The sequence below is a fragment of the Poecile atricapillus genome, chromosome 4 (genome assembly GCF_030490865.1).
Source record: "Poecile atricapillus isolate bPoeAtr1 chromosome 4, bPoeAtr1.hap1, whole genome shotgun sequence".
Taxonomy (NCBI): Eukaryota; Metazoa; Chordata; class Aves; order Passeriformes; family Paridae; genus Poecile; species Poecile atricapillus.
Window position 1 is genome coordinate 22,873,340 of NC_081252.1, and position 24,732 is coordinate 22,898,071.

The 24,732-nt window shown below is 44.3% G+C and overlaps 2 protein-coding genes across 2 annotated transcripts; one reads left to right on the plus strand and one right to left on the minus strand.

The window, feature by feature from the left end:
• The first annotated feature begins 3,315 nt into the window (after positions 1-3,315).
• Positions 3,316-23,713, plus strand: LOC131579103 (probable E3 ubiquitin-protein ligase HERC4). Its single transcript, XM_058838614.1, has 23 exons — positions 3,316-3,418; positions 4,307-4,439; positions 5,118-5,194; positions 5,743-5,964; positions 6,702-6,793; positions 7,377-7,507; positions 8,320-8,465; positions 8,776-8,849; positions 9,164-9,252; positions 10,312-10,371; positions 10,920-11,022; positions 11,178-11,361; positions 11,699-11,880; positions 13,632-13,727; positions 14,888-14,989; positions 15,064-15,183; positions 18,533-18,673; positions 18,759-18,931; positions 19,951-20,005; positions 20,187-20,266; positions 21,268-21,451; positions 21,822-21,921; positions 22,572-23,713. Exons 1-23 carry the CDS (start codon positions 3,373-3,375, stop codon positions 22,784-22,786), a joined length of 2,805 nt encoding a protein of 934 aa, XP_058694597.1. The 5' UTR covers positions 3,316-3,372; the 3' UTR covers positions 22,787-23,713.
• PIGY (phosphatidylinositol glycan anchor biosynthesis class Y) lies at positions 16,721-17,410 on the minus strand. Its single transcript, XM_058838615.1, has one exon. The coding sequence runs from the start codon at positions 17,266-17,268 to the stop codon at positions 17,038-17,040; it is 231 nt and encodes a 76-aa protein (XP_058694598.1). The 5' UTR covers positions 17,269-17,410; the 3' UTR covers positions 16,721-17,037.
• Positions 23,714-24,732: the final 1,019 nt, after the last annotated feature.

Here is a 24,732-nt window from a genome sequence, read left to right on the forward strand (position 1 = left end):
CCGGCGGCGCCGCCCCGGCCCCGGGCACGGCCCCGGTCACGGCCACGGCAGCGGGGCACCGCCGCCATCCCGCGGCCGCCCCACACTCCGCACCGCCGGCTGGACCCTTGGTGCGCCGTCCCTCCCGGCCGCCCCGCACTCAGCTCCGGCATCGCGTCTGTTCCCGCTTCTTCTTCCAGCAGAAAGGGACGTGTGGGAGCGGGCTGACAGCCGGCTGAACACGAGCCAGCTGTGCCCAGGGGGCTAAGAAGGCCAGTGGCATTCTGGCCTGGGTCAATAAGTGTGGCCAGCTGGATCAGGGATTCTCCCCCTGTACTCGGCACCTGGAGCGCTGTGTTCAGCTCTGGGCTCCTGACTACAAGAAAGACATTGAGGTGCTGGAGCATGTCCAGAGAAGGGTAACAAGCCTCGTGAAAGGTCTATTGAGAACAAGTCTTATGAGGAGGGGCTAAGGGAGCTGTGTTTGTTTAGAAGGTTCAGAGGGCACCTCATCACTCTCTACAACTCCCTGAAAGGAGGCAATATTCAGGTGGGGGGTCTGTCTCTTCTGCCGTAAGAGAATGAGAGGAAAAGACTTTAAGCTGGCGTATAGGAAATTCAGACTAGCTATTTGAAACATTTTTCACTGTTAGGGTAGTCAGGCACTGGAATTGGTTGCCCTGGGAGGTGATGGAGTCACCATCCCTGGAGGTGTTTAAAAGGCATCTGAATCTGGTGCTGGGTGATGGTTTAGGGGTTACAGTGGTAGTGCTGAGTGGATGGTTGGACTCGATGATCTGTAAAGTCTCTTCCAACCTTGATGATTCTATGATTCTTGCCACCCACCCATGCTCAGCTCACAGCCACTGGCTGTGGGGGGATGCAGGGGTGCTGGTGAGCCTGAAAGGTGCCTTCAGGAGGGGAGGCAAGGAAGAAAAGGAGAGCTGTCTGGTTTCTCCTGTCCATACTCAGGACAACATTGTTTTCTGCTGCCCTCTTTTACCTTAACTTGTGGCTCCTGCCCTGGAATGGCTCCTGAACAGTCTCCTAGAGTGGGGGACTGCTGCCAACAACAAAAACTGGGAATATTCATCAGGCAGCACTGGGCAATGTTGGTGTCAAAACAGTGTCCTGAAAGTGCCAAGCCTAAAGCATCATGATACTGGTAAACCCCTCAGGCAGGGGCAGCAGGGAGACACATTCCCTCCCTGTGCCTGCGGGAGCTGCCATCTCCTGCAGGGCAGTCCAGGCCGAGATGATGTTCAGCCTTGGTTCTGCCAGAGCTGTGCAGTGACTGCTGCGTTGGCACTCTGGGGAGAGAGGACAAAGGTAGTTGGTGTCCCATGCTGTGATACTGAGGGATTTGACACTGACAGGTTTGGGTTGTCTGTGGCTGAGCCCTGAAGGGTAGCCCCCCAGGTCAGCATATCCCTTCCCATGAAGAGAGCAGCTGGAGCTGTGACTCAGGCCAGCTGGGAGGGGCTGCAAGTTCCCCATGCTCCCAAATCTGCTCCGGAGGCATTGACCCACTCATGCCTGTTCAGCTGCTGACACTGTGGGAACTGGCTCCCTTCACATGCTTCCTTGGCTCCCTGGGGCTCAACATGAGACATTCCTCCATTTCTCCTTGGGACCATGGTATCTGCATACATCTCCTTGGATTTCTCCATTCCTCTCATTCTGGAAGTGCTCTGTGCTGTTCTCTTGGGAGAAGGGCTACCCTGATAAGCAAGCAGTACCCCAGACTCGAGGATCTTTACACATTTTGGTTGTTGTTGTGCTGTGTTTTGCTTTGGTTTGGGCTTTATGGGCAATTCACTAGAGGAGCGATCAAAGGGGTGAAATGTACAGGTGGACACATCTGTCAGGTCTAGCTGCAAAAAACATTTTGCACAGTTCACCTCTTTTCGCTGTCTCCTGCCAGTTGCCACGCATCTCCCTCACAGGCCCCTAGATTCCTGTTCATCAGAGTATCACAAGCCCAAATACTCTTGGCAGAAAACCACAGGGAGTTTAATGAACCTGCTGTAGCTTACCAGAGCTAGCCTTTCTGACATAAAATCACTGTCAGCAGTCCACTTGGTGGGAGGAAGAATGTCATTCTGAAAGGAGGACATCAACATGTTTCTTTTCCTTTCTTCCCTTCAAATCTCTTTCTTTCCATGCCAGCCGGGAGGCAGTGCTTAGGGCAGTTTATCCTCACTTAGTTCATGCTTTGGTGCAGAAGGACCTCTAGTGTCCCTTCCCAGCTGATGCTTTGGCATCACTGCACTAGCTTGGTATTTCTTGATCTCGAGACTTTTCTACATACTGTGGAATGAGATATGATCCACAAAGTGCATGTAGGGAAGTGGCTGGGAGAGATAAGGCTGGGTTGCTCCTCCCTGGGCAGAAGTCAATTAGTGTATGCCCCAGCCTCACCTTGCTTTGCTTCCATGGCTCCTCCACAGTCTTTTTGCTTCACCTCAGGGACTCCTGGTGCTTCTTTGTGCACCACAGGCTGCTCCATTTAAATACATTACATTAGATACTCCTGATCTCTCAGTAATGAATTTTCCACTGAAGTTCAGTGAACACCAGTGTAAATATGTAGATTCATGTTGTGCTTCTTGGGACTTTTGTAGAGTGCCCAATCAAAATCTCTGCTTAGTATTCAGCAGCATAAAATTCTCATAAGCAGGTCAAATTTAATTAATCAGTGGCAGCTATTAGGAATACAACAAAAGTGATCTTTTGTGTTTTGATCTGTTTCATACGAGTATCCCGTATTTCATTGTCAAGATTGTCCTGCATGCATCACTCCAGTGAGACAGTGTGGGAGGTGGGGCAGGCAGGGTGGGCTTTCTGGGGAAGAGGAAGCTCACAGGGTCTTTGAAGGCGGGGGAGATTTAGCAGAGACTATGTGAGAATGGAAGCAGATGGATTTTAGATGTTGATGCATTTCCAAACCGAGCGTTTCACTTGCGGTTTCGCTTCCCGCAGCCAAGCAGTCCCTCCGGGTTTGCGTGGGCTCTTAGTTGGGATACAGCTGAGCAGGAGAGTAGGTCTCTCCACCCTCCACAGCGTGGACACGGGCGGGTCACTCTCCAAAGTGAATAATAAAGTCAAAGGGCGCATTCGCCACGTGGAAGACCCCGGCATCCCTCCACCGGCCTTCTATTTTGCCCTCTCCCACCTGGGCAGCAGCAGCTCCGCAGGCTGAGGAGAGCCGGGGGCTCAGCGGAGCCCAGTAGCTCAGCCTTTTCACCGCAGGAGTCAGGGTTTCCCAGCTCCGGGCTCCCAGGTATCGGGAATCCCTCTCGCTCCTCCTCCCGCTGCCGCAGCCCCTGATGAGTTTCGGTTTCCATTTCCCCGGGGCTGCCCGGGCACTCCCGAGCTGCCGGCGGGCCAAGGATGGCGAGGGGACGGCGGCAGCGGGGCCGGGGGAGCGGCGCGGCAGGTACGGAGCGGCGGGAGCGGCGCGGTCGGGAGGACGCTGGGAGACCCCCGGGGATGGGTCCGTGCAGGTGGAACAGCTGAAACTGCAATAATCTGCTGTGCTGCCCCTCGGGGACGGGGCATGAGAGGCTTAAACGTGTCCCAGTGCGCAGCGCTCGGAGCGGGGGACTGGAGGGAGGACGAACATGCCGGGGAATAGACAGGGATATTCCTCTCTAGTTCTATGTCTGATATGTGAGAAGGGTGGGCAGCCAATCTCCAGAGGTGTTAGGTAAATCAGGGCAGGCTTTGCTGATGACCGCCTTTCACTCTTGGACATCCTGGGTCTCAGACACTTGTGCTGGAGCAGAGCTACATGCGAGAAACTGAGTCCCTGGTGCCTCTAGGTCGGGAGAGCATCTGCAGCCCCTCGGCTCTAGACAAGGAGGTACATCCTTCTGCTGTAAAGAGGCAAGGAGTGAATTTTCCATCATTGCTTCTTCAGCACCTTGTAAAGTGCTTGACTCGAAGGCGTCCTATCCCCAAGGCTGTGACAAGCCTGGGGTGGCCAGATGCCTCAGGAAGTGCTTTGTCTCCATCAGATACTCTCCACAGGTGTACAAAACCAACAGACTGTGCTTCTGCTGATTTTTCAGTAGTTGTCTTGGGAGCAGGTGGCTCCCGAGGTCCTTTAGTGTGGAGTCATCCAGCATGAAACAAACCAGTGGGTAGGCAGGACACTGAAACCCTAAGAGGAATGAAAAAATAAGTCACACACAATTGTCTCACTTTCTCCTGAGAAGCAGAAGCTCTTGCTGAAAGCAATAGCACACTGAGATCTTGGGAAGGGGTAGTTAAGGTGCCTGCTGCCATAGCATGACCATCATGTCTGTCTGTGCGTGTCCTGCAGGGCGCACGCAGTCGCAGAGGAATGAGGAGGTGCGGTGCTCAAACCATGATGCAACACATAAACTCATTCTCTTCCCTAGCGGGAAGCTTTCCGAACACTGGGCTAAACCTTCAGCAAACTACCCCAAGGCAAGGTAAGAAGCTTTCACAGAGTGAAGGTGTGGATGGCAATGGTCAGAAAATGCAGCCTGCTTTTCCCCAAGGTAACATCCCAGAGTTTAAGGCACATTCCTGTTGTAGAGAGGGAACTGGAACACATACCTTCCCAGTAGCCAAAACTTTACGTTCTTTTTTAACCCAGCCAGAAGTGCACAGATTTTGAGGATGATACCAAGATCCGAGCTGCTTGGGATGCACATGAGACAGGTTTCTCAAACTTAGTAAGGATCAGTAGAACATACCAGAGCAATGCAGATGGCTTGCAAATCACCCATGGGAAAACTGCAGGTGAAACACACAAGCATGTGTCACAAGTCTGAACCGTACCACCTTCTGATGAAGCTGTGAGGGTAGCCATCATCTACAAATAGCCCAGCAGTTTGCTGTGTGACTTTCTTGTCCCAGGGCAAGATAACAGAATCAGGCTGAGCATGGTTCTTTTCCAGCTTCTTAGAAATCAAACCACAATAAAATCAGTTAGCTCTGCTACAGCAGGTCAGCATAAGAGAAGGATGAATCAGCTTACAGGTGACCTATATTCCACATATTTCCTGCTAAAAGTGATAGGGCTTGGTGAGCAGAGGATCTTTGTCATTTACTTTGTCTTGCAGCACAGCATCTCTTTATTTTGATTGTTTTTCCTTATTTTCTAGGCTGGTGCAAGAACTGGGAAACCGAAATATTGTTCAAGTAGCATGTGGGGACCAGCATGCCATGGCACTATCCAGAGGTAGCCTTTTTCAAGAACACTTTTCCTCCAAACAGGAGTCATGCTTGCTCTGAGAAGGCAGTGTTTGTACTACTTGCAGTAGTTGGTGACACCATTATAGAATGATGAGCAGTAGGGACACAAAGAATACTGTCTGTCAGTGCTGCTCCTTCCTCCAAGCACACAGGGACCTGCAACTCTTTCCAGTTCCTGAGCACTGCCCCTCCACAAAGGTGTGTTGTGCAGAGCAGACGTGGCTGCCCCACTCTGCAGTCACCAGACCAGTTCATTCTTAACTTGCAACACCTTTCTGATTGGGAACTTCTTGCAAGTATGACTTTAGGGGCAAGTACTTCCTTGCAAGTATGATTCTTCTTTCTGTGCTGAGTCACATGGCAACATGGGACTGTCCCAAAGAGGTCAGAAGAAAACTAATTTGGCCACACATGATAGTCTTGCCTTGGAGCTAGGTCCCTGAAAACAGCACTGAGTTTTGCTTCTACTCCCAAAGTGCAAATACTCAAGAGAAGCAGCGAGGCTGAGCTGTTTCTTTTGTTCTGTGTGTGAAGGGGGTGAGCTCTTCACCTGGGGCCAGAACACCCATGGACAACTTGGAGTGAGGATCCAAACCACATTTACTCCCAAACCACAGCTGGTGGAAAGATTAAAGGGCATCCCAATTGCTCAAATTGCTGCCGGAGGAGCTCACAGCATCACTGTATCACTCTCTGGAACTGTGTATTCCTGGGGAAAGAACAGTTTCGGACAGCTGGGACTCGGAGACACGAAAGGTAAGGAAGGAAATCACAAGGAGGGTGTTTTCTGCTCAGTGGGCTCACCAAATTGCTCCTCAGTATTGTCAAGCGCCTGTGGAGCAGGGCTGGACAGTAAAGCCTTTTGAAGAAAGTATATCTGGATATGTTCTTTGTTTCGTGACCACGAAAGGCATGCAGGAACAGTGTATTTAGGGGTTGTTTTTCTATAGGAAACTTACAATTATTTTATGTGGCTAATTGGATATGTGGGCTCTTAAAACTTCTGAGGTCTTACAGGTCTATTTCCACTCCTGCCTTCTCTCCAGGAAGTCTTATGTGAAAGAAATTAATTTTATGGTTTTTTAATCTTCTTTAATTCTTTGTAAACACAAAGCAAGAGAAGAATTTAAAACACCTCTTGTCTTCAGACTTAGAATGCTATAGAGGAGTTGCACTAGACAGACAGAACATCTAATCTGAATGTGTCCACACACTTGGGAATCGGGTATTTTGAAGCCAAGTACCATTTGGCAAGCAGATATGAAAGTACTGCATTTTGTTTCAGACCAAAGTAAATGAAAATAAATATAAAAAAAAAAAAAACAGAACATAATGGGAAAGAGTATGTTATATTGGAGGGAAAACGACCCAAACCCAAGCTGTAATTACATTAATTGCTGGAAGAGAGGTCTGAAAAGCACCTGTTTTCTAACTTCTTCTGTATATGAGACCCTCTAGTACTCTTTCAATTTTGCAGTATTATCTTCTTTCAGATAAGGACTGCCCAACATATGTTGGAGCTCTAGAGCACTGGAAGACTGTGTTTATCTCATGTGGGGAAGATCATACTGCAGTTCTCTCCAAGGTGAGTCTGAAATGGAAAGTCAGCATCTGAGACCTCACCTTGTGAGAAAAGATACACTGCTAAAAGTCAGTGTGGAGAAATTGGGATGGTAATGTCTGCTTCCACTTAAGCCTGAAGGTGGTCCCCAAGGGATGTTCCCTAAGCTGTTGGGAAAACTGGTTTTTTCTCATATTCCTATCACCTGCAACCTTTTGCAGGGATATGGTGAATGGGAATACTGAGGGAAAGAGGTGCAGTTTAACTCCCAGTACTTTCTGAAAACAAATTTTAATCGTACTTTGGGGACTTCAGAAGATGTGAACGACATCTAATTCACTAGGGTTTACTTGTATAAATAAAATTCTTAAGCAACAGGGAGTTATTCTCAAGAGTTAAATTGCTCTTTTCAGGAGCTAAATGATTTGGACCTTACAGTGTATGATTCAGCTTGATGCAAAGTGAACCCTCCTCATGTTTGAATCAGGGATATTTTGAATCAAGTCCCTTATAAGACATATCTTACTAGCTCTCATTCTTGGTTGTGACCAACAATTAATTGTAGTTAATAATGCAGTGATCCTGTTGTTTGTTTCTTCATTTCAAGGATGGGCTGGTGTGCACCTTTGGAGCAGGAGGGTCTGGCCAGCTGGGTCACAACTCCACCCGGAATGAACTCCTGCCTCGAGTGGTGGCTGAGCTGTGGGGAGCAAGGGTTTCACACATTGCCTGTGGCAGGTGGGAAGTGCCAATAACTTGTCTTCTAAGGAGTGATGGAAAGGGGTGAAACGTACAGATGTCTTCTAAGGTCAATGCCTTAGGGAAATCACTGAATAACAATAGGGAAGGGAGTCACCAAGATGTTCAAATCCCTGTATCACAATAGGTCAGTGCTGTCAGAGTACCCATCTACTGTGCAAATATAAGCCAGAGCCCCAGTGAGAGCAGAACCCTCAGTCCCTGGTGAGCAGTGGGAGAGAGCTGCAAAAACCACCAGAAGCCCTTGGTCTTTTTAATAAATAAAAGTACTGGGTTTGTACTGGGTTCCAAAGGGCAAAGGACTGTCAAAACCTTGCATCGGGAAAGCCACTGAATTCCCATCCAGACTGCCAAACTGGTAGGTTTTTAATAAGAATTGAAGAGCAGTGATAATTACCCAGTTTCACTTTGCCCTTCTGGAACTGGGCCAGAAAAAGTCTCCTGACAACTCACCTGGGCTTGGTATTTGGCTCAGCAGCACAGAAGCTGCACATTTGAAAACAGAAGAGTGCAAGCAAGCATGGCATAGCACTATTTTTGTATGTGGAACCGAGGTAAATCACAAACATCAGAGGATAGTATAGGAAATCTGAGCTCATATGTGTCTTTATGGCTGAATGTTTATGCAATGAAGAGTTCTAACACTTTGGTTAAAGCGATTCTTTATCTGCACTGTCAGGACTTTAAAAGACAAGCTTCAGGTCTACACTCTGAAAATGTATTTCTAAATTTTATTCTGTTTTGCCCTGTGGTTTTTGTTTATTATGACTTTTTTTTTTTTTCCTGAACAGACAATACACTGTGGCCTATGTCCCTTCCTTGGACAAACTCTATTTCTTTGGTTCTGATGATGGACAACTGGAAGATGAGAGGAAGACAAATCAGTTGATACCACTTCCCATCAATTCACCAGTGAATACTGGAAAATCCTGCCAGAGTAATGACCACTGCAGATGTATACAACCTGTATTTCTTTCTTCCATGGAGATGTTTGCTTTCTTGATTTCATGTTTACACTGAAAAGCAAACATTATCTCTCATGCTTGCTTGGCCATCCCAACAAATTCTACCTGGAGTTACTCCATTTGCTGCTTGATTATCATGGGTAATAGCCTCATAGAATCAAACTTTCAACAGATAACTACTATCTGAAGGGTTTTTTTACTGTTCCACTTTTGTGCACTTAACTCTCTGCAGATCACTGTCTCTTCAAATGTTCCTACGACAATCTTTTTCTTCTTTCACAGAAAAGGATGCATCAAAAAAAGGGATTAAAATTACTGCAGGAATAAACCAAAGTTTTGCCCACTTCAAGGAGAAGGTATGTGCACACTTGATCACAGCTTCTGATTTTACCACTGTCCACATTACTGCTGGAAACATTTGGATTTTCCACTGTGCTTGTAGCACTTCAATTTTATATATGTCTGTTGTAGTTTTTTCTGTGCTTTACCTACAGACTAACTTGTATTGCAATTATATATGTTCTGTGGTTAATGCATGTGGATCATGCTGGATGACCATTGGTTTGTTCTTACTTAGGCTGAAATGTTCTTGCAATGATTGGATTAAAAAAAAAAGAATCCCATCTGCTACAATTTTAATTTTGTCTATGTTTTCATGTATTTCACACAGAATTCATATTTGAGCAGAATTGCCACTCTGGAGGATAAAGAAGTGGATGCATGGATTTCTAATTCTAAATGTCGTAGGAGTATAAAAAAGTAAATCAGAAACTTGCTGTTTGGGTTTGTTTGTGTTTTTTCCCCTGATACATGATTTTCCCTAAAAATTATTACTCTTTGGAGGCTATTGTAGGAACTGTTGTTCAAGAATTTAGCCAAGGCACGATCTTGTACCCAGGCACAAAGTTGATGAGGAGCTGACAAGTTGAATCTGTGAAAGATCCTGCATGCATACCAAGGCCTTGTGCAAAAAGCCTAATCCAGAGTACCCAAACTGGAATGCTGTGCCAGCATTTAAAAATTAGTGGTCACTTCTTTAATTACCCATTTTCAAAAGCAATCTATATATTCCACTGTGGGTTGCCTTACATTTATAGTCTTTCTCAGGTTTTATATGGGAGATTATTTTCTTTGGGAAAGTCTGGCTCCAGCTGCTGATTTTGAGCATTTTGAAAGCTTGGCTAGTTTGGAACTAAATATTTTCCTGACCAGAATGGTTTGGATCATGTGAAAAGTGGTGGTTTAGAGGGTGAAGGAGAGAGTTCTTTCTAGATCTCAGTAGGAAGGGCCTGACAGAAAATTGCTTGATAAAATAGCTGCCTCAATAAGAACAGGATCAGGAATACTGGGAATGAGTAAGTCTGATGTCCCTTCAGGCTCTGGGAACCCAGCTTTTGTGCAGCAGTAAATTGATAGCCTGATGGATTTTCCCTCCACGTGCTACAAAGATCCTGTCCGTGGATGGGATTCTCCTCCTTCCCATGTTGCAGTGCCTTTTATCCTGCATAACAAACAAAAGCAGCTAATGTTTGACCTGTCAGGAGAAGAATCGCCATGATACCACAACTAGAATGGAGTGCTGGCTGGCACTGGAGCAGGTTCCCTCACAAGGCCCAAGAGAGCAGACATGGCTTGCCAAAGATCAGTAACTCCTTGAGTACAATGTCTTCTGCAACACTGACAGAGAAGTGGTGCTAAGAAAAGTTTTGTATGGTCAGGTGCAGGTGCCCTTGTACACATTTTTTTGTTTGAGAGTTGAAGAACTGAACCTGAGAACCTGAACTTGACAGGACTGACTTTTTGGTTTTTTACTATCAGGAATATCAGACTGATTTTTTCATCTGAGGCTTGCATCAACGGAAGCTTCCTGGACAAAAGGTAGCACACACTGACTTAGATAATCTAACAGAATATAATTGGCTGCATGTAAACTGACCAGAAAGTGTTATTTTAGGTCACATATGTAGAAAAGATTTGTTTATCTCGATTTGCAAGAAGCAAGTCTTTATTTTTCAAAGTTCAAGCTAATATTAAGATTTTTATAGCCCTGGTCCTACTGAAATGTGCTAGAGAGCTCACATTTTAGATTATCCTTTGGTAATATTTGGCAGATGATGATAATCCCTCCAGGCAATATTACAGCTCTCAAAGAATCCTTAATAGCTCCTTCTGGCACTGAAGTGGAAGTAATTTTAGGGTGAAATATAGGAGTCTACCATTAATAGTTCACAGCCACACAAGACAGAAAGGACAGGATGTTAATCAGGTCACAAAACAGTGGCTTGTGTTGTCTATCTTCTTAGAACACATGAAATTATACCCAGGGGAGCTGGAGTTGAACTTTCCAAGTGTTTTCTGATATTACAATGCTTCATTATTCAGTAGAAAAATTATTTAGTGTTGTTTTTTATTTTATGTTGTGATAGAGACAAACATTTCAAAACTTCCAAAGAAGTCTCAGGCATAGACATGTCAGAAGTGAAACGTTTTTATAAGAAGATCAGTAAAAACCAAACAGTCTATCAGGAGGTAAGAATTTGATATAAGGATGCTGACTACACAGATACTGATGAGCTTTGGATTTGTGCATGAAAATTAGGAATTTCATGCCAACATAATTGCTTTGGCAAAATATAATTGCATTTTAAACCTTGTATCTTTTTTTTTTAATTTTCCCTCCAAAGGTGAAACAGGCGATTCTGAATTTACTGACATCATTGTCTTCCTCTTTCATCTCACCTGAAAATTTCAGAGTCTACTTGATCTTGCCTTTCCTTCTGAATGGGAAGGATATAGACTCTTTCCTTTCTCTGAGTCTTCTGGCTCAAGCCATCATGAAGCTCCAGCCAGAGGGCCTGCAAACTCTTGGTAAGGTTTTATGATGGTAGAACTGAATGATTTAAATGTTTGGTCATTTTCTGCCGCAGAACAAGTGTAATCACTGATGTAATCAATGTATCACTGATGTAATATGTTCCAGAGCTTGAAATAATTGCTTTTGATAGACATAGAAACATGGGGACTATGCAGCAAGGCACAAGAATTAAAAAAATTCTATATGTGGTTTAATAGTTCTTGTAGCGCAAGTTTAAACTTTTTTTTTTTTTGCTTAATTTATTTGATAGAAAGAGAAAAAGCAGCTTCATCCACAAATTGCAGTGATTTATATACTACCTGTGACCTCACTAGCTGGTTTTTTTTACAGAATGCCTATGGGCAAACCTAGAAACATCCTTTTTCAAGAAGCTGGTCATTGTCTATCAGAGGGTTTCCAAGAAAATTCTGTTTCAATTTGTCCTGGACTACAAAGCCATTGGACCAAGCTGCCTCTTCAACCGGGACCCAACTGAAAATGCACCTCTGCAAATACTGCAGATGCTTTACCAGGTGAGAAAGTGCTCACATCCTGATTAGACAGGTGTCTCAATGTAGTTTAGAGTATTTTAATACTCAGTTGTTCAGTTCTCTGGGTTTGACACTGCTTCAGAAATCTCTTTGGCTCTACACCAGCACAGTTTTGAAGGAGTTCTGCTTGAGTTCTTCCAAACTAAGTCTCCATAGAAATGAAGAGCTGAAGCATGTTGTAGTCCCTGGGAGGGGGAAGAATGCTTTCAGTGGTGTCAGGAGTGCATCCATTGATGCCTACACAGCTATGGATGTGGTTTCCTCTATGTAACATGCCCATTCCCCTTTCTGCTGGTACGATCCCTCACCCCAGTAACTGCTCAGACCATTTAAAAGACAACCTATCTGCTGGGCACATTGTGGCTGCCACAGTAATGCTCTGTGATGCTTTAAGAGCCTGTAAACCAGACAAATTCTCTGGGACAACAGCATTAGAACCTCCTTAGCTGCACATGAGCAAGGGAAACGAAGCAAAAATGGTATTCTTCTGGACAACCATACTTTCTCCTGTGGAGATGATCGAAGTTCATGAAGGTCAAGAGCTCATGCACACAGTATAAATCAGAGAAACTTGTTAAATTTTGTTCAGACTTGAATATCCTTTTGGATGAGAATGCAGAATTTGGTCTCAAAGTTTAGACTCTCAAATCTGTATTTATGCAGATAAATAAACTCAAAAATGCGGCAGGCCTAGTCTTCTCTAAGTGATTACAAGATTTGGAACTTTTCACTATTCCGCTGCAAGTATCTTTTCCAGACAAGTAGGAATTGCAGAAACATGGAAGACACTCCAAGGGAAATATACTTTTCCTGATGGAGTCCTGTTAAGGGATCTTAATTGTAAATGAAAATTGCTTCCCTGCTAGTTCATACATGGCTTTCTAAGACTTCTCATTGTGGAGCATTGTGCTATTTGTAGCACTTTTATCACTTAACTTCTGTGCAGGGTCTCAGAGCCCTTTCTGAAGAAAGCGCTGTGTCTTGGTTTGAAAAGACAGGTGTCTGCTAAGGAAGTCAGGAGCCTCCCTTGAAATGGAAAATGTAAACCACCTTCTTCCGAATTATTACAATTTTGAAATTAAGGGGTTCTCAGGCAATGATATAGGAGTAGGAATAACAGTTCTTTACTAGTATGTATAAATAAAGAAACCCCAACAACTTAATAGAAAAATTAAAATAAAATGCAGGAGTACAAAAAGTACAGAGTCAGAATACAACCTGACACCCTGTTGGCCAGGGCGTTGGTAGCAGTCCAATTAAGTGGTGGCTGCAGTCCTCCTGGAGTGACAGATGTGGTTCTGCTGAAGCAGTGATCCTGTAGAAGGCTGTCATTTTCCTCTGAAGGTCCAGTGGTGGCAGAGAAGGGTCTGGTCTTCCCCTGGAATCCAGTGGAGAAAGGCTGCCTGTGCTGTTCTAAAGCTCAGAGTGTATCCAGGTAGGAATGCTTGGCTCCTCCCCCTGGGTGGAGCATCTCACAATGGCATGATGTAATTTTATCAGTCATGCAGTGAGACTCAAAGGCCCGTTAACAGAAGATCTCACCCTGGAGTTATGAGGGATGGGTCATGGAAGACATAAAGGACACTGCCCCACCTGGTTTTAACAGCTGGTAATAGCATATATCCTTTTGGTTACAGCTTGCATTGCAACCTAAGACACCCTGTCAGTCCTGTACTGCCAGACAGACACAGCTCACCAGTTCTGCTGCTGATATATTGCATGTTCCAATGCAGGTGAATTCCAGAACTGGTTTCAGAGTACATGAAAACGACTTCCATGTACCTGAAGTGAAAGAGATTATCAACTTATATTCGTCCTTCAATATAGTAGTAAGTATAAATCTCACCAGCAGTGTGAAACACTGTTTTTTCTTTAGTTTAAATTGTTTATATATATATATATATATATATGGATGTCAACTCTGGAGACTAACCCAGCACATCTCAGACATTTCATTTTCCCTAGTCCTCCAATACTCTAAATTATGCAGGCCCTTCACCATCCCAGTGCTCCAGCAGCTATAAGAGCCTTTCCTGAGATGATCCCTGGTTCTTAGAGTTGGAGCTGCTCTCCAGAATCTTAAGCAGCTCTGTTTGCTTTGAACTAGTAATCACTGTGAAATAGCAGCAAGAGGGATGGTTGCTATACTTTGTGTTACTCTGGATTTTATTATGTTTAATTAAGATAAATATTTTGAGGTATCTTTATTTATTTAGAAACCCTATTGAGCATTTCAGTGTACTTACATCTTAAAACAAAGCTGCGGTAATAAAAAATAATCTGTGGTATTTCTTGATGACACAGAGTGAAAATTAGCTACCAAATGCAGTCAATGTCAGAGGAAGAAGTATGAAATGGAAATGTGCATAGTAGGGGTTTTCTTTGGCAAAATAAAGTAAGCTTTCTTGCTACTTGGCTGGAATTTTTAGGGCAACTGCCTAATTCCTTCATAAGCTTTTGTTTGCTAATATACCAATTTTGTACCAATTAACCAGAGTGGAGGAGGAGATTTGAGAAACAGCATAGAATTGAAAGCCAATTAAGACATTACCTGAAGTTGCTGTCTTATAACACTGGAGGTGTAACACTTAAAATTAGATTATTTTTAGACCAGTATCTATTTTTTGTAACCTAGCAGTTTTTAAAAACAATATACCATAACCTGACTATCCAGGACATTTTGGTTTAGCTGAATTAAGGAAGATGCTGTTAAAATAACTCTCTGTTTTATTCTTGAGGCACTACTGTAGACAAGTGTCTGTTTGCCCAGAGAGGTTTCTCTCTGCTTCTCACTCACAGGAGTGTGCAGAAGCTGTTTTTAGGATGTGAACCTCTGTTAGTGCAGTGCTCATGCATACAAGGGCTCATTTCAGAGACACGGGAGTTTCCTAGGGTACAGACTGGCAGTTCAGTCTGCACACATGTCCCTGAACTCTGGTTTCACAAGGGAAAATCAGCACATCTTTTCCTTTCTTCCTTGTCCTTTCAGACAGTCCTAAGGAAGCTGAGCAAGTACCCATGCATCTTTGACAGAATAAACAAGATCCACCTTCACAAAACAGAATGCAGGGTTCTGTCCAATATCTCTCCTGTAAGTGCAGCCAATTTTGTTACCAATCAGAAGAAATAAACACACTGCTAACAGACTATTACTTCAATTCTCAGATACCACTTAGGTGGATCCCTGAAAAATGGAAATTTTGCATCAGAAGACAATGCCTTCTGCAGGACATATGGAAAAATTTAAAATCCGCCTCAAACCAAGATTTCAGGAAGATGTTAGAGGTAAGATACTAAATTGTATTACTTGTTAGCTCTAAGTATCTTGCTGCAGTGTCAGCAAGGAAATCAAAATCCTTGATTTTTAGTGTTACTGAATATTGGTAGAAGGGTTTCAGCATCCTCTAAGCATACAACAAGAGAACTGCTCATTAAATTATTACAAAACATGTTCCATAGATGGTGTAGAGTAAATCTGAAGGCCAGTATTTTACATCCTTATTCCAGGCAGCTTTGTTGGCGTAAGTTAAATTCAAGTGGAAGTGCTATGGGGTGGCTGTGAGGTTGCTTTGGGGTAATGGAATAGAATTGCTCAGTTGTCAAAGTCCAGTACTGTTGCTGCTAGACTGACTTTTGAGACTTTATACTAGTACACTAAAACACCAGTGTCTGGGGAACCAGCCTGAGGGGTCAGCAAACAACACAGCCACACAATGACATTTCTCTCATGGAGATGCTGTCAGAAGGGAAAGGAAGGGTACTGCTGGCCAGAGAGATGAGCATCTGATAATAATGCTGGTGTCTCCATGTGCCTCCTCCGTGGCTTCCACACTGGTTCTGAAGGCTGTGTGGCAGTTGTGTTTCCCACAGGAATTGTGATGCTGGCCCTGCCCTGCAAAAGCCATTAGCTGGCTGATGTGGAAACAGGAGACCTGCCCAGGGCAGAGCTCAGCTCAGGGACCACGTGTCCCACCTGTCACTAACACAAAGTCTGGCACCACGTGGTGCCACAGGAACCACGGACCTTGGTGCCCTATTATTCAGTTCTGGTGCTTTCCAAGTGACCTTTCTTGTCAACCAGAGCTGTCAAAGCTTTTCTTTTGCATTTACTTAGGAGAAGATTCACAATGGCTCCCAGAGCTACCTTTCCTTCCTCCTTCCTCACTACACCAGCTGAGAGGGGCATTTATTTACAGAGTCGCAGTGAGAGTGTGCTTTGTACTGTCCTCTAGATTTCAAGTCTCCACCAACTGTACAAACTCTGACAAACAGCTGTCCTTAGCTCAAGTCAGCCTTTGCTCTTGTGAGCACTGCCTTTCACATTGTGCATCACAATACTATTTACCTAGCAGCAGCCTGAAAAGTAAAACCACACTGTTGGTATCCCACAGCATTTACAGCCTGGTGCAGTATTTATAACTTGGTGCTTCATTGCAGCAGGTAAAGGACACCAACGTGTTTTATGTTGCAGATACAAACTATCCAAAAGCAAAACATAAAAAAACCCTTTCAATGTAGCCTTGACCTGCACCCTTCAAAGCTGTGTCCTGTTAGAAAGTTTTTTAGACAATACTGAGAACTTGGCATGTGGCACTCTCATCGTGGCCCTAGAAAGAAAATATCTGCAGGTACTGCACATACAGACATGGGTATCATCCAAGAAAGAAATGTCTTCATTTGACTCATCTCAAGTTTTGTTATTGAACACCAGCCTGATTTATTTTAATTTTTGGTCTTCTGACAGTGAGACAAACATATTTCAGTACACACATCTGGTTAAAAAACCCCAAAGCTCTCAAACAGAGATTCATATCACTGCATGTTTTAATTTTAATTTAGTTTATTCAGTCAGAGTACAGTTCTTCCTTATGGAAACTAAGGTTTTAATGAGTGCCACTACAAAGGCACAGCACTCTTGAAGGGATAAAACAGAGGAAATTAGTGCTTCTTATTACTCCTACTCTTCATCTGCATTAGCAGTAGTTAACAATGGGCTGCTGCTTCATACAGTTCCAGATCCTACCAGGAAATGATGCCAGTCACTAGTGCCAGAATGAAACTCTCTCAAATGAACTGCAATACTTGATTAAACAAATTATGTCGATTTAGAGAAGCCCAGGGGTTAGCAAAGGCACCACACTAGTTGTGGCGAAAAAGCTTAATCCCCATCCAGGTCCACAGGTGAAAGAACACATAAACTGGTACTGTAACAGGAAGGAGGAGGCTGTAGAAACACAGGCTGGTTGTGCTGGTGCAGCCCTGGGGGAAAGTTTCGTCTACGCTGGCCGAGTAGAACAGGCCTGCCAGGGACAGGAGGGGAACGAGCACAGTCAGCGTGGGCAGGGAGGGCAGCAGCCCTGCTCCGGCCATCAGGCCCCGTTACCGCCGTGCCCGGCGGCTCCTCAGGGCTGCTCCGAGCCCTCGGCCGGCGGCTTCTTGTGCAGCATCCTGGCAGCCTCCGGAACCATGTTCGGGATGCCGTCGATGATGGGGTACGCGATGCCCAGCTCCTCGTTAATGAGCTCGTTCGTAGCTTCCTCGTACCTGGCCAGCCAAGCCGGGGGGGGAGGTGGTTAGAAACATCCAAGCGAAAACGTGAGGAGCAGTGACTAACCTGGCCTTGCCCAGGGCTCGGGCGCCGCTCCCCCGCCCCATCCTCACCTCAGCGGCCGCTTGGAGAGCGGGCACACCAGGAAGCGCAGCAGCGATGGCTCCGGTGGCTGCGGCCGCGCTGAGCCTGAGCCCGAACCCAAGCCCGAGCTTGAGCTTGAGCCCGAGCCCGAGCCTGAGCCCGAGCCCGAGCTTGAGGTTGAGCCCGAGCCAGAGCCCGAGCCCTGCTCCTGCTGCCGGTGGCAGTGCCGGAGGTGCGCGGAGCCGCCCGGGGCCGCCGGCCGCAGCAGCAGCAGCAGCAGGGCCGGGCCACGCAGCATGGCCGCCGCTTCCGCCGCCCTCAGCCCGCCCCGCGCTGTCCCCGCCCAGCCTCGGGCGGCCGCGGGGCTCTGCGGGTGTTTCTGAATGTGGAATAGAACATGATTAGCTTGAATCAGGTTTTCGGTGTGGTATCTGTGTACGTTTTCAAGCTTAATCGGGGAGAAAGGAGACCTAGTCAGTGGAATAGGCAACAGCCAGCATTCCCTCGCCAGACATCCGGGAACCGAAAAGCATTAAGGCTGCCATAAATTAAGATGTTGATTTATGTCTGTAGGTACATTGCTAACTTGGCAAAATACTCAGAGTCCGCGTATCCTGTAGCTGAACTCTGTTCATTATAATACTAAAAATCATGCCCACAGGGCAAAGAGACCCCGGCCCAGGTAAAGACCCTTCCCCTGAGGGTGTGTATTGGAAATTAGCTGGGGTTATGTAACTTGTTTGGAAATTACTAACCAAGCATAACAGACCTGGACAGTTACTAACCCTGAATTTCTGTGTATAAATAATGGCTCAAAAAGCCTGGTGGGGTGCGCTTGATTTGTGGAATACCACCGAGTACCCAGGCTGGCACAACCATGAAATAAATAATCAGTGTCTCTCTCATGGGTGTTTCATTATTGGCTTGTTGCACACCAGGTAAGGAATTTGACTTTGTGGGCAGCATGGGTGTCTCTGTCTACCGGTGTCTCGGGCCTTGCAGGTGACTTTTGTGGGTGAGATGGGAGAGGACAGAGGTGGGGTGTCCCAGGAGCTCTTCAGCATTGCAGCCAGGACCCTCTGCCAGCCCAGTGCCAGCACCTTCTGTCACTTCCCCTCCGGCCTTGTGTGGTTCCCCAAACAGGTAAGGCAGCCCTGCAAGGGTGGATGGGGGCCTCAGCCATGGGAAAAAGCAGTCATGGCTTTCTGGTGTGTTTGTTCCTAACCAGGCCTCAAGCTGTGAGGATAAAGACACTTTCCTCATGATTGGGACACTGTGTGGAATGGCCCTGTTTAACCAGCGCATGGTGCCCTTCCCCTTCCCCAGGGCACTCTACAAAAAGCTGCTGGACCTGGCCCCCACCCTGGAGGACCTTGAGGATCTGCTGCCAACCGTGGGCCGGTATGAGCCAGGCATGGCCCAAGCTTCAACTGGGTCTCTTGCTTTGACCATGCACAGGGAGATCCCAGAGGCTGAATTTGGGGCACCCATGGCATCAACGTTTGCCATTGTGAAGCTGCTAGAAGCCAGAGATTTTCAAGGAGGTCCTTGTCCAGGGCATGGATGTTGCTCTCAGAGGCTGGCAATGCCAAAACAAAAAGCCAAGCCTCATGGCTTAGAAGATGTCAGATCTCTGCTCCACAAGAGTTTAAGTCCACACTGTGAATATATAGTTCAAAACACTTTGGGCTGTAGTTTGAACTTGAAAGAACTAATGACCCAATTATTAATGTTGGGGGTTACTTCTGGTCTACTAATTATCATTTTTCACAATATTGCCTTGCACAAGTACAGTATTATGAAATGCTGCAGTTGTACCAATTCTGAGGACCCTTGTGCAGAGTTTCTATACACTGGGAGAGGCAATATCAGGCAGACATAGAGGGAGAGGTGCTGCTACCACCAACATAATGCTTCTAGACCCCTGAAGGCCACTCTTCCAGGCAAGTGATATAAACAGTCAAGAAGAAGACAGCCCCATCCCATACGTCAGTGACTGTATTGAGGTGCTAAATTCACTGATGTTCCTCAGTGAGTTGGAACACAAGGTTGCCTGCAATACTTGGAGAGGTGCTGCACCTCAAAACATCTCTCCCAGATCATCCCACTCCTCACTAGATGATGTCTGGAAGCGGGGCTGTGGTCCCAAGCCCAGTTGTCACTGAACTTTGTGTAAAGTTGTCCACACAGGGCATGGGGATGGACTTGCCTGGAAACTTTTTTTACTCGAGGCATTTGTTCTCAGTTTATGTCAGCAGCATGATGAAATTTCAGGGCCATATATCATGGTTCTGTGTGAGTGTAGGTGTTGTGTGCATGTATTTAAATACTGCTTTTCAAAGGATGTTTTTTAGCAGAATTTGAAAGTGCACTGAATGGTCACGTTTCTTCTCTCTTTAATCCCTTTTGTGTTTGGACAGGAGTCTTTGGAGAATTTTGAATGAAGAAAGTGACAGCTTGGATTTGGACTTCACGGTAAGACATCCCACACAGGTACTTGGGCAAGACGGTGTTTCAGTGAAAATGACACAACTTGTCTGAAAACTCAAACTAGTGAGAGTGCCATGTCAGGCCCTTCAGGAAGAATGAGAGATGTAGCACATGTATATCTGTCACATGTAGATATAGCAGCCAATGTTTTAATTTATTTGCATAGATAATGGAAGGAGGAGATTCCACTGAGGTTGTTGAACTTAAAGAAAATGGTGCCAACATTCCTGTCACTAAGGATAACAGGTCAGTTTTATTTTTATATTTCTTGATCCGGTAGTTTTGTTACAAATGTGTGAAATAACGTGTCTGTACCCATCCCCATATAGTGTTAGAAAATGTTGACTTCTGTATAGTGCCATTTGTCTTGGTCCAATAGGTTGCACTCTTTCAGTTCCTGCTGTACTTGCTGCACATGTGCCAAACACTGGCAGTTTGTGCAAGCAGTGGATGACATGGGGATCCTTAGATATCCTGGTATCTGCATATACAGATACCTGGCATTGACAGGAAAATTCCTAACAAATGTTAAAAATAACCTTGAACAGTATTTTCAGGCAAATACAGAAGATTTGTCTGGGAAACCCAGCTATAGGTACACCTCTGTAAGGGTTATTGTTAGAGAAAAATGTTTCCTGCTTAGTTACCTATATAGAATGTATCCTGTACATAAGGAGAAGGAGCAATCTATCAATAAGGTTTTGTGTCAATATTAATCTTGGCACAGAGGAGAGAAATTTTGTATCCTGAATTATGCAGATGACATGAGGACCCATAAGGATCCATGAAAGGGCTATTTAAGAAGCTTGAAGTACAGCATTTACATTGATTGTACAAGTACATTGTCACTGCACAAATTCCCCATCTGAAGTAGAGAGAAGAGTGAAACTATTGATTAGCAGCTGTGCAAATATTTATTTTTATTTCAGGGAAATTCTTGGGCATTCAATAGGAATTAGGTCTGCTAGGTTCCATCTTCTATAATAATCAGGTGTCTCATAGGATTTCATTGGAGCATTCACATGAAGTACAAGGAGTGTTACCAAAATGAATCCATTCTGGCCAGCATTCTCTTTCATTTTTGAAGATGCTCCCAACTTATTCAGTGAATAACTAATTGCCAGTGACTGGTCTCAGTGAAGAATGAGTCTGTACAACACAGCAGGTCATATGGAATAAAGTATAAAGTTCTCCATAATTCTCCTTTTAGAAAAGCACCACCAATTCTTGTTTGGTATCTGTTGCAGGAAAGAATATATTGATTTGTATGTGAATTATATGTTCAATAAATCAGTACAGAAGCCATTTGAGGACTTTATGCAAGGGTTCTTAAGAGGCTGCCCAGCTAGAAATTGGAAGATGTTTTTCCCTGAAGAGCTGCAGGTTCTTCTCCAGGGACACACAATATTTGACTGGCATCTGCTGGAAAAGGTATTGCATACAAGCACAAGCACAACAGCTTCTGCTCTATCTGCTATGCATAAACTACTCCTGACCCATTCTTTCATTGAGTGCCTAACAGATGGACAGAAGCTCAAGGAACTTTCTCTTTTTGATTTGTGTCGATGTTCTAATCTTATCTACATCAGCTACAAGAATAAAGGGGAATAAGTATGAAGCCGTAACTCAGGGATTGTCATATGAATCCTTGAAAAACAAATGAACAAGCAGATTCCAGAGGTTAAGGGGATTTGAATATCTATGAGTGGGATTATAAAATTTATCAGATAAAATGTTGCTTTAAATATAAATGGAAATATTGAGGATTAACTGGCCTGTTTTATTTTTGTCTATTTGAAAGAATGCAATGTACGGACGGTATAAGAAGTCAGATCAAACTATCAGGATGTTTTGGACTGTGTTTCACAAGCTACCAGAAGAAAAAAAGAAAATGTTCCTTGGTAATAAATCAGGCATTTTAAACTTTGCATAGCCCTTTTCTTTCCCCCACAAGACACATTCTAGATGGTTGTACATAAAAACTACTATAGTATATTTCCAAACTGTAGCCTTTCAACATGTTCTCCCCTGCTGCTGTCACATTTTCTAGGGAAAATCACAAAAAAGTAACATAAGGAGTTGTATAGGGACAGCTCTGACCCTCCTCACATCCCTTGAGGTTTGCCTGAGTGTATCAGACCACCTGAAGCTTGCAGTTACTTTATCCCTTACTTTTGCGGTTGTGTTTTTGGTCAGAGGCCGCAGTTTGTGTGAGTACACTGTGTTGATGTAAGCAGTTTACCTTTCTCAAAGGGTTGCAGAAGCTAGGTCATCCTTTTTAAAGGTAGAAGGTCAGACCTAGCCTGGCCTTTCTCATCCACAAAGTTTGTAATACAAAATAGAAGGCAGCTTGTAATTACTATGAATTGGTGAGAGACTTTCATCTGTATTCAGGTGTAAATTCAACAGAGCATAATACTTAGCTTAGGAAAATAACCATATGTTGACACTAATTTCCCTTCATGATTTTCATTAATATTTTTATTTTAATTTGTTTTTTATTTTGCTAACTTGTTCTTGGTTTTGTTTTTTTTTTTTTTCAATCCTTCAGCTTTTTTGTCAGGATCTGATCGAATCACTGGCTATGGACTGGAAAGTTTTAGATTTTGGATTGAAGATCCTCAAGTAGAAAATCCAGATGAGGTCTCTCCCTCTGCCAGTACTTGCTACCTCATTTTGTTCCTTCCTAGATACAGCAGTAAAAATATACTCAAAGCAAAATTGCTTTTTGCCATAGAGCATAATGAAGGCTTTGGCCTTGCTTAACTCTGGGTTAGAAGCACTTTAAAGCAAAAATAAGAAAAGGAGCCTTTGTTCACTTGTCATGTTTCACAATTAAATTAAATAACTCCAGTTTACTGTTTTCTATCCTACCTTATTTTTACTGCACTTCATAAATACCTGAGTGTGTGTATTTGCAGAGATTTTATACTGCTTATAAAATTAAGCTTTGACCAGATACCTTATAGTTAGATTGTAAAGTTAGGAAAGAAGAATCCTGTTTGGCACACTTCAGAGAAGCAAGCTGATAACCAAACATATTTACACAGTCTGGTTTTGTTAGGACAGTGAGCTCCCAGCAGCAGGGATTCTGTGATTTGTGCATTTATGCATTATCAGGCACACAACCAGGACGTGTTAAGCAGTCACTCTTGCAAGGCAAAGCTGGGGTAAGGTTTTCATCTGTGTTACTTAAGGTTTCCCTTGGGGAGCAACTAACACATTTAATGAGACTGAATTTAAGGAGCAGTCTCCTGGACATGGTCTGTGATTTATTTGAGAGAAATTCTGAGGAGGATTTGATCATTCCTAGATTTTTTCAAAAGCCGTATTAATGAATTATAATATTTTTCTTTTGTTATTTAGTGTCATAATTGTGATATTTTTCATGTTTCTATCTTCTAAGGAGATGTTTCACAATTAAATAGTAAAATCTTAGGCTTGCAGAACAGCACTGTCTACAGAGCCCTGTGGACATGAGGCTGGCAGGGCTTCTGGAATCTCATTGTCAAAACAGTGCAGAGCACTGGCGGGATATTAACAGTGTCAGGCAGGATGTGTGTTTTCTGTGTATTTTGCTATGTGGAGAGGGGGAGAGAAACAACAGTCATTTTTCAGCAGTCTTCTCTTTGGTTAAATCTGTTAGGTGACATCCATATGTAAAGAATACTTCCACTGTCTTAAATTAAATGATGATGGGTTAAATTTTCACCCCTGTAGCTGTGTTCTTCCTTCCTCATGCGTCTGTCTACATAGATAAGCGTAGCAGGCAGTGTGTCTGTGTTCTCTGTCCTCCTTGGGAAGGGGAGGGGGGCTGTTCACAAGTGGAGTCAAAGGCTGATGTGTGTTTCAAAGAGGTGCATTGTATGTGCTGAACAAGTCACTCTTTCCTGTGTGATGCAGAATGACATTGTTACCTACTTAAAAAAAGCAAACTAAAACAAAAGAAAAAAAGAAAAAAAGAGAAAAGCTTCCTTTTAAGTTACAGTATAGTAATTAGTTAAAAAAAAAAATAAAAAAATTCAAGCACTCACCACAAGCACCAGGGCAGTACAGGAAAGCAGATGGCATGGGAGTGTTGACGGGAAGAAGGGAAACCTGACTTCTGAGGATGGCAGCTCCCAGCAGAGGGAGGGAGGGGATGTGGCCTGCTCAGACCTAACCCCTGTCCCCCTCACCCCCCTGGAACAAACAGGATATTGCAGGGATGCTTACATCCTCTGAGAAAGGCACCACCACTCTGGTATATTTTTGTGGGAAAAGGAAACTGGCAGAAACCCAAATTGTTGCCCACATCTCATGTCCAGCTGAAGCTGTCCCACCACCACAGATTTCTGTTTCGGCAGCTTAGCCTGCTGTTCTTCAGCAGCCTGCTCCTGGCTGTTGTTTCCCTTTTTATGGTTTTCTAAGCCTCTGGTAGGACTTGGAGATCCAGAGTGATCTTCTGTGCTGTGCAAGTGCACAAAAGATGTATTTTCTTTGGAATTCAAAATAACCCATTCGAGATTAAATGATAATAGGTTTATTTAGGGCCTGGAGGTATTTCCTCCTCATCATGTATGATGTAACATCACATGGGAGATTAAAGCCCAGAGTCACTTTCAAGGCTATTTTTAATTTGTCCTTAAATAATCCCTGCTTATATATATATATATATGTGTGTGTGTGTGTGTGTGTGTGTGTGTATTACATAAAGACTTTCAGAGTAGTGC

What these genes read in the sequence shown, in the direction of transcription:
- LOC131579103 (XM_058838614.1), top strand. Translation starts at nt 3,373, where the DNA reads ATGGCGAGGGGACGGCGGCAGCGGGGCCGGGGGAGCGGCGCGGCAG. An exon ending in CTGCTGCCAACCGTGGGCCG is followed by an intron (nt 18,932 to 19,950) that starts GTATGAGCCAGG and finishes GTGTTTGGACAG; the next exon opens with GAGTCTTTGGAGAATTTTGA. An exon ending in ACTGGCATCTGCTGGAAAAG is followed by an intron (nt 21,452 to 21,821) that starts GTATTGCATACA and finishes TCTATTTGAAAG; the next exon opens with AATGCAATGTACGGACGGTA.
- PIGY (XM_058838615.1), bottom strand. Translation starts at nt 17,268, where the DNA reads ATGGCCGGAGCAGGGCTGCTGCCCTCCCTGCCCACGCTGACTGTGCTC.